At 33.9% G+C, this 9307-nt stretch overlaps 1 protein-coding gene across 1 annotated transcript in view; it reads left to right on the top strand.

Annotated features, from left to right (window-relative positions):
* The window catches only part of LOC106470352 (protein groucho-1-like), a gene marked incomplete at its 5' end in the record, with an annotated part of 56017 nt that overhangs the window by 5993 nt on the left and 40717 nt on the right, over positions 1–9307 (top strand). Inside the window, 2 exons of the mRNA XM_013930904.2 lie at positions 2750–2779; positions 6599–6833. Coding sequence (XP_013786358.2) covers positions 2750–2779; positions 6599–6833 — 265 coding nt within the window. The remainder of the gene's footprint in view (positions 1–2749; positions 2780–6598; positions 6834–9307) is intronic.

The following is a 9307-nucleotide window of genomic DNA, read 5'->3' as shown; positions in this document are numbered from 1 at the left end:
GGTACATAATTAAAAAACTGTTTAACTAGTGTTTCATGTTATTCTTCTCATGTATCGACTGTGATTACTGCACAGTTCATGTTAGTCACCACATGTATCGAATGTGATCATGCACAGTTTATGTTAGCCACCAAATGTATCGACTGTGATCATGCACAGTTCATGTTATCCACAACATGTATCGAATGTGATCACTGCACAGTTCATGTTAGCCACCAAATGTATCGAATGTGATCACTGCACAGTTCATGTTATCCACAACATGTATCGATTGTCATCACTGCACAGTTCATGTTAGCCACCACATGTATCGACTGTGATCACTGCACAGTTCATGTTGGCCACTACATGTATCGAATATGATCATGCACAGTTCATGTTATCCACCACATGTACCAAATGTGATCACTTCACAGTTCATGTTATCCACAACATGTATCGAATGTGATCACTGCACAGTTCATGTTAGCCACCACATGTATCGAATGTGATCACTCCACATTTCATGCTATCCACCACATGTATCGAATGTGATTACTGCACAGTTCATGTTAGCCACAACATTTATTGAATGTGATCACTGCACAGTTCATGTTAGCCACCACATGTATCGAATGTAATGACTTTTCATCTCTGCTTTCCCTGTGTAGCCCCCCCAGTGACTCAGCAATAAGTCTGAAGGCTTATAACTCTAAAAACAGGGTTTCGATACCTGTGATGGGTACAGCACAGATAATCCTACATACAAACAAACAAAAAACTTATCCTATGAATTAATATGGTTTAAAAACTTTATGAAAAATTATTGTCAAGCACCTGGATGAAATATATAAGTTATAAATCTGTTTTCAGAATAAAACTTAAAACACTTAAATAATTAACGTAAAGTTTGATAAGAATTAACGTTTGGAAGTTAATGTTACATTCCAAACACTCACTATATGATAAACTCAACCAATTAACATACTTCCACATTAGAAAAAAGTAATAAAATTCAGCTCATGTTTGAAAATATTATTTTTCTCAAGCATGTTTCCTCGCTTTCGTGGCTTTAAACGTATTGTAAGTAATTACATTATTATTTTCAAGAACGAATCTCAAAAATCTTAGAACATTCTGTCAATGAAAAAATCAGTAAAATAATAGTCTGAAATAATAGTCTAAATAATAGTCAAATAATAATCTGAAATAATAGTCAAATAATAGTCTGAAATAATAGTCTAAGAATAGGCAAATAATAGTCTGAAATAATAGTCTAAGAATATGCAAATAATAGTCATATAATAGTCTGAAATAATAGTCAAACAATAGTCTGAAAACTAACAATGTTGTGCAAGTATTTCAAAACAAAACGAAAAAAGAAAAAAAAACATTTTTTTGTTAACTAATTAGAATCGTACAACTTGAGGGCATGTTTGTTAAAGTTAACATTTGTTGGTGCCGTTCGACGTTTGTAGAGATTTTTTTTTTTACTTAGTTCTGTCTAAGGTTGTTAACTAACGTACATTGTTTCAGTGAACATATACTTAGGCTGGTATCTCCCTGGGCTAATTCTCTTTTTCTTTCCTCACAGTTTGTCTTCTAAACCCTCCCATATATATATATATATATATACATACATACATTTTAATTTGTTTCTGTTTGGTATAATAGAATTAACATACGGTGTTAAACTCCTAATAAGCCTTTTTAATGTAATTATAAATGTGAATAATAAGTTTCCGAAATTCCATTTTAAGAAAAAACGAATTAAATATCTTGAGATTTGATGAAAATGTTACTTTTCCTGTTCTTGAAGTCCTTCGTTTTAAATCGTTATCGGAAACATAAAAAATAAGATGACAAAAAAAAAGCAACTTTCAGTTATAGTTTTATACATTTATATTTTCTGTCTGAAAACACTATTTATGAACTTGGTTTGTCCCAGAATTTTATTAATCAAGCTTTCGTCATAGCACACGTGAAACAAACACAAAAAATACCTTTTTCAGAACAATAATATGATATAATCAAAAAGTGATTGATGCAGCAATGAATGTATACATGGAAAACAACATTTATGTTAAACTCAACATCTAAAGGAAAGAGATCATAATTCAGTACTATCAAATACTCAAGCCACAAACGGATAGTGTGGCACGTACAGGATAGAGAAATAACACGAGAGCGTACACAAAAATATAATATATATCTCTACTGTATGAGATGTATCTGCTTTTAATTCTAAATTTTAATTTCAATAAACACGCAAATAAAGGTTAAATCTAATAGATAATTTATGTATATACCACTAGGTGACATTCTCTCCTATTCTGCATGAGTGACACTGTTTTATATAAGGAAGGAAAAAAAATACAATTTCTTGGGAATGAGGAAATTAGTTAGAAATAATGACTTCAGAAACTTTGCGTGTTTATCCAAGAAATATAATATTCATTTGAATTTGATAACTTTCTTTGTAACAAGTTGTTCTAGAATTGATTGAAATATATTTTGAACACCATTGTAGGCAAATTTGATTTAAAAAAAAAACATGAACGAAATAGTAAAAGCACATACAAGATTTGCTACTTCGTTGACAGACATTCCTTTTGATCTAATACTATAGCAACCAATTTTAGGTAATCACAACTTAGTTTCGACATCTCCGTGTTGTTCATCAGAAGAAAACAAAAATGTATAATCCTGTTCCAGTGTTTTATAGAGTTATAGGGGATTTCTCATGAGTGTGTTTTCTCTTTTATTCTAGCAACAACATTCGGGTATCGCCCATCTAATGGTTCGTATGTGTTTTTCTTTTATCATTTTGCACGAACTTTTCTCGTTACGGCGTAAAAGCAAATGTTTCAACTTTCATATTTAATCTGAAATGGAACTTTGTTTTACGTAATTGATTATATGTATTTATGTTGTGAATTCGCATGCTCTTGGTTTAAATCGTATTTTTCAGCTTTGTTTTTATTTTACCGTGATAGTTTTTTAATAGTTTATCTGATAAATTAGGAAGGCTGCGACTCAAAACTTTTAATCTAATCATAAAAAAAAACTTAGAAAATAAAACAGGCTAGAAATAATTTCCTATGAAAAAAAGGGCATTAATTATTTGTAAATAGAAATAAAATTACTGAAACGTATTAGTCTTTAAACCTCGATCAGCTTTGTTCAAATTTACCCACAATTCTACTCTTTACTTTAGTATTAAGATTGAAAACGATTTTGTAGCACCCATTACTACGGAATCCATTAAATATTCTGAATTATATGGCTTGAAATGAAAAGCGCAAAATAAGGGGTTTTAAAATGAAATTTTGTCACACCCTGAGGTAAGAAATAAATAGATGTTGTGAGTAAATAAAGGCCTCTCGCAAGGGAAATATATTATAAGAACCATTAATGGCGGGAAAATATGGATAATCGTAGATAGATAATATAGAAAAAACTTATGGTTGTGAATGCATTAACTCATTTGCTAGTAATCATTTAGGCTCTTGTTTTAGTGCGTAACCATGGCGAATCGATTTAGCAATGAATTGTTTTTATTTTCTGTGATCAATACACGGTCTGTTATAAACACGGCTAAGATTCTATTTCGGTGGTTTTCAGGTTATTAAAGTGCACTTACTAAAACCAGCTTGTCGTACATACGTACGTGTAAAACCTATGCGTACACATACGTACATACAACTACGCACGAATGCAGTTAAAGTTATTGTTAGTACCACTTTTTATCTATCATCATTTGTCAGATAATCTCTTGATGGTTTTACAAAAGAATTATATACAGAAAATGCTCACGACAAATGCGTGCGTGTTTTCTCAGATACTTTATCTAAAAACTAGGTAAAGAGACTGGCGCTATTCACGAGGGTAGAAAACGAGAGAGCAGGTAAGGTGCATTTCGATAAAATGAATGAGCTCTCTCTCTCTCTCTCGAATGTTCAGTTTAATATTACAATAAGAAAAAAAATAACCTTTTAACAAATCATTCCAAACTATTGTGACATCGCGTGATCTTATTACACTGATCGAGAAAGTCCAGGATGTCGAGACAAGGTTGACGAAACAACTATGGGAACAAAATGTTAGGCCCGGCATGGCCAGGTGGTTAGGGCACTCGACTCGCAATCTGAGGATCTCGGGTTCGAATCACCGTCACACCAAACATACTCGCCCTTTCAGCCGTGGGGGCGTTATAATGTGACGGTTAATCCCACTATTCGTTGGTAAAAGAGTAGCCCAAGAGTTGGCGGTGGGTGGTGATGACTAGCTGCCTTCCCTCTAGTCTTACACTACTAAATTAGGGACGGCTAGCGCAGATAGCCCTCGTGTAGCTTTGCGCGAAATTCAAAGCAAACAAACACAAAATGTTAGTTTCAACACCCCCTCTGAAATCCATCCACACCATATCCCTCTCACCTTTATTCAACAACCTCGAGAATTAGCTTAGCATTTTAACTGGTTTACACCAAAAATAGTTCCTAGGTGAGTCAGCGGTATGTTACGGACTTACAAAGCTAAAATCCAAGGTTCGATTCTCCGCGCAGATAGAACATTGTGTAACTAAAGTATATCAACACCGAAAATGAGTAGGATGGTTTCTCCTGTATATACACTAATTCCTTACATATTTTTGTAGCTTTAATGCACGGATACACTTTAACACACTTTAGCATTGACCTAGGGCTAAATTATTTTACATTGTGCTAACCCAATGGTTAGCGTGCGAGGTTGGGTTTGGTGGTTCACGACCCGTTACCGCAAAAAAAAACAAATAAATTAAACTCGGCACTTTGGGCTGTGGTTGCGTTATAAGAGTCACTGTCAAACCCCATTATTCAGCCTGAGAATAGGAAACTCAAGAGTTGACGGTTTGTGGTGTTGATCAGCTGTCGTCCTTCAGATCTATTAATCTGAAACTAAGGAAGGTTAGCACATGTGGTAGGAAGGTTAGCACATGTGGTTCTCGTATAGTTTTGCGCGAAATCCAACAACCAAATGAACAAGCATAGAAGACAAATATACCCGTGAAAAAACAATACGCAAAAATTTCAGGACCAAAATTAATTAATATTGTTTTATAAAATACAATTCATCGTGCAATAGGGATGATAATTATAGTAGTTAGGAACGTTCGAGAACGTTATGATCATTCATTTGGGGAAAAAAAACAAGTCCTAAGCTATTGGATATACCAACTACTCCAGGTTAGCTGTCTTTGTATGGCCTAACATGCAGCTAAAAGGTATACGATTTCATTTTAGCACAATTTGAATGTGCAACCATATAGTAAAAGCATATATATCTATAAGTTCGTTATATTGAAGCTAAACGTAATTTAAAAAAGTTATCCACAATTTATTTCTTTACTTTAAATCTATCACTCATATGAGAAACATTTTTCTTGTGAAAGTTAGCGAGCATTATGATCATACTTGTCATAAAACATTAGTATTAGGCCTAGTATATTTTTAAAAATCATTATTATAAAAAAATACAAAATTAATTATGACAGCATACTTCAATTTTAAAAATATATTTAACTAATGAGTATAGGCTTTAATATTACCGATATAATAATACAAAACTAATTAGGATAGTATACATTCTTTAAAGTTAAAATCTATTTCATAAGTGTAGGCTAAAAAATACAACTGCAAAGGGCAGGCATACATGCTACTACAGGCTATTTATTGTATGACAAACTCTTTTATAAACAGCGTATCGTTTCTTTTAAATAGAAAATTGAAGATTGGGAACTTGAAGTTTGCATGTCGACCAATTATTGGAAATGATCTATCATTTCTAGAGACAATCAATTTTCTGTTTTGTTTTTTAATGTTTTGTATTACACTATCGATAATTTGTTTATTGAACTCTTGTTGTACCCACACGGTGAACATACTATTGGTTTTTCGAAAATTAATTTGATATTGAACAACAAGTGTCACGTGGGAAACTACGTCATATTTTTGAGGGAAACAAAAGAAAAAAACGTCAAATCAGAGTCTACATAATCTTGAAATTGTTAATAACTTCTTGATATTCGTACTTATCTCAAACTGAATATCGATTAAGGAATAATACAAAAAGACTAATCCTGTTCTCAGTAAATTGACTGATATCTATGAAAGTGAATCCTTCTGCAGGTCGTCCTACGAAGGTTCAGGACCTCTAATTTGAACGAAACAAATATAACAAAGGTGTCAACAGGCTATTGTCATGTCAGAAAGTTAAAACGAAATCCCAGTAGTTCATAAACTTTACTGCCTCTCAGTTTTTGTTTTGTTTTTTCCAATCTTAATATAATATCTTAATGATAACTATTGTTTTTCTATTTCACAGTGGTACATATAAAAAAAATCAATCACATTTTTGAGCGGATTTTGTTCAGATAGTAATCCACACACCGTCTTATAAAAAAAAAGTCGAACTTAGTTCAGGAAACTCTATTAATTTTCTAGTTTTAGGGATATACATATATATATATCTGTTTTAGATATATTTTACTCGGTCTGTTGTTGGTAGTGACCGAGAGAAGATCACGCAGGTTAAAATATTTTTTTTAGTTTTCCGAAATTTGACTGTTCTTCCAATATAGCAACAAATGCATGCCCAACAGTTACCACCACATGCCCATGGTCCTCCCATCGCTATGATGCCCCATGCGGCAATGGCCGGCTTACAGCCACCTACAGTGCCACCTAGCAGCGCAGCTAGTCTCCTAGCCTTTTCAGGACCTTTGACAGGAAGTACTCCCACATCTCACCACCCAGGAGGTTCTTCAAGTTCGTCTTCGGCTTTGAAAGAACACCGAGATGAAAAACGTGCAAATGGTAAGGTCACTTACAAGTCAGAAATATATTTTCTTCCCCTGTATTAAGCTGATAATAATATCACACGTATCTTAAGATTTGAAAAAAATAAAAAAAGATGTTACACATACAAAAAATGTTTTTACTTTAATTTCTTCGCCTATATCAATTTTTATTTTCTGCCTTTGGATAAAATTTCTGATAGGTGGTGTACGGCGAAAACATTAAAAAACAAATATAGCTAACAATTATAATGAATAATTCAGTTTTATAATTTTTGTGGCTTCTAGTAAAAACTACTAACGTTATTCTTCAGTCACATTTTACATTTGTATTTGTTGGGCCTAATGAGCATCCTGTGCTTCGCCATCTTAGGCATTTTCCGCTACATTGCTCAAGCCTATTTCTCAGTGTTATAAATATTGTCACAGGCTATAAAATGAACTACTGAAGAAGAACAATAACGAATGTTTTGTTGAAACGAATAAACAGAAGTGAAACGTTTCGGGCTCGTTTCTAAGTCCAAAAGGTCATGTTTTACATGTCCACAACAACTTGGAACGAAACAATAATCTATGTAGTTTACTCTGGTGTATTCAAATACAATCTTAAATCTAGTACTGTTTTAATATACATACTGTATTATTTCTCTTTATCGAATTTCACGAAAACTACTCGATGGCTATCTGCACTAGCTATCCCTAATTTTGAAGTAATAAACTAGAGAGTAGGCAATTAGATAACACCACCCCACGCATCCGTCAACTCTTAGACTACTCTTTTACCAGCGAATAGTGGGATTGGCCGTCACATTTTAACGTCTCCATGGCTGAAAGAGCGAGAAAGTTTGGTAACAGGATTCGAACCCGGGACACGCAGGTTGCGAGTCGAGTGCCCTAATCAACAGGTTATGCTAGCTAGCCCCTACTGTCTGACTATTGCACTTAATTTTACTATATTTAAACCACGCTCAACAGTTGTCTCATAGCTCAGGTGTGTGTGTGTTATTATAGCAAAGCCACTTTGGGCTATCTGCTGTGTCCCCCGAGGGGAATCGAACCCCTGATTTTAGCGCTGTAAATCCGTAGACTTACCACTGTCCCAATAGGGGACTCTCATAGCTCAGTGTTTGTCATGTTTACACTAATAGATGAATTATCGTGTGTTCAGATTCTTCATTATCATAATATATTTACATTGTCCTTAGATTGTTAATAGCAAAAAAAAATAATAATTTATGAATAAAGCTAAGTAAACATTTTTTTATCTATTTTGGCGCCTCAACAGCAAATCGATTAGACAAAATAATAACAGGTGTTCTTTGATAGATTGTTTAGGCAGAGTATTCAGGTTGGAACTTTGTTGAATGGACGGCAACTGACTGTTGTAGAAACACCTTCAGGCAGAAGACTTTCGAAACGTCGTCCTCTACACATATGTTTCTACAGCAGGCAATTGCCGTCCATTCAACAAAGTTTCATCAACAGTTGTGGTCATCGTAAAAGACTGGTAGTCTGTTTTCTGTGTTTAAAAATCCCTAAAGAAATTAAACAGATTTACTCAATAAATTCCGCCGTTAAACCTGAGTCAGTTACAACTATTGTTCAAAAACTCCCTGTTAAACTATTGTTTAATAAAATTTAATCAGGAATTTCGAGATAATTTCGGTAACAATACTTCTTTCGTAAGGATGCCTCAGTTATAGTATAAACATCCCTGTGAACTTATGTAATAGGCATTACTTCCAAATTTAATGATAATTATAGTAATAATACGTCAGTTGAAAATTTAAAAAACATTTAAAAGGTGTTTTAGGTAATTCTGTTGTTTTCTATTATGGGATATCAGGCCCTCAAAGAAATATAGAATGAAGTAATCCAAGGAATCACATTTCACAGGTAGTAGCTGGATTTATTCAAGACTTTCAGACGATTGTTACAGTTTAATCTTAACGTTGTTGTTTGTTGTACGGATAGACTAGTGAGTTAAAGTCCGGAAGTCCCTGCTCCGTTCAGGTTATTGTTACTCTTTTATCTTAGCATTGTTGTTTGTTGTAAGGAAGGAGTAGTGAGTCAAAGTCCGGAACTTTCTGCTCCTTTCAGACGATTGTTACAGTTTTATCTTGACGTTGTTGTTTGTTGTACGGATAGACTAGTGAGTTAAAGTCCGGAAGTCCCTGCTCCGTTCAGGTTATTGTTACTCTTTTATCTTAGCATTGTTGTTTGTTGTAAGGAAGGAGTAGTGAGTTAAAGTCCGAAAGTTCCTGCTCCGTTCAGACGATTGTTACAGTTTTATCTTGACGTTGTTGTTTGTTGTACGGATAGACTAGTGAGTTAAAGTCCGGAAGTTCCTGCTCCATTCAGACGATTGTTACTCTTTTATCTCAACATTGTTGTTTGTTGTAAGGAAGGAGTAGTGAGTTAAAGTCCGAAAGTTCCTGCTCCATTCAGACGATTGTTACAGTTTTATCTTGACGTTGTTGTTTGTTATAAGGA

Source organism: Limulus polyphemus, unplaced genomic scaffold, assembly GCF_000517525.1.
Source record: "Limulus polyphemus unplaced genomic scaffold, Limulus_polyphemus-2.1.2 Scaffold3958, whole genome shotgun sequence".
Lineage (NCBI taxonomy): Eukaryota > Metazoa > Arthropoda > Merostomata > Xiphosura > Limulidae > Limulus > Limulus polyphemus.
The sequence above is the reverse complement of the archived record's forward strand: the minus strand, read 5'-3'. Positions and strand labels throughout refer to the sequence as shown.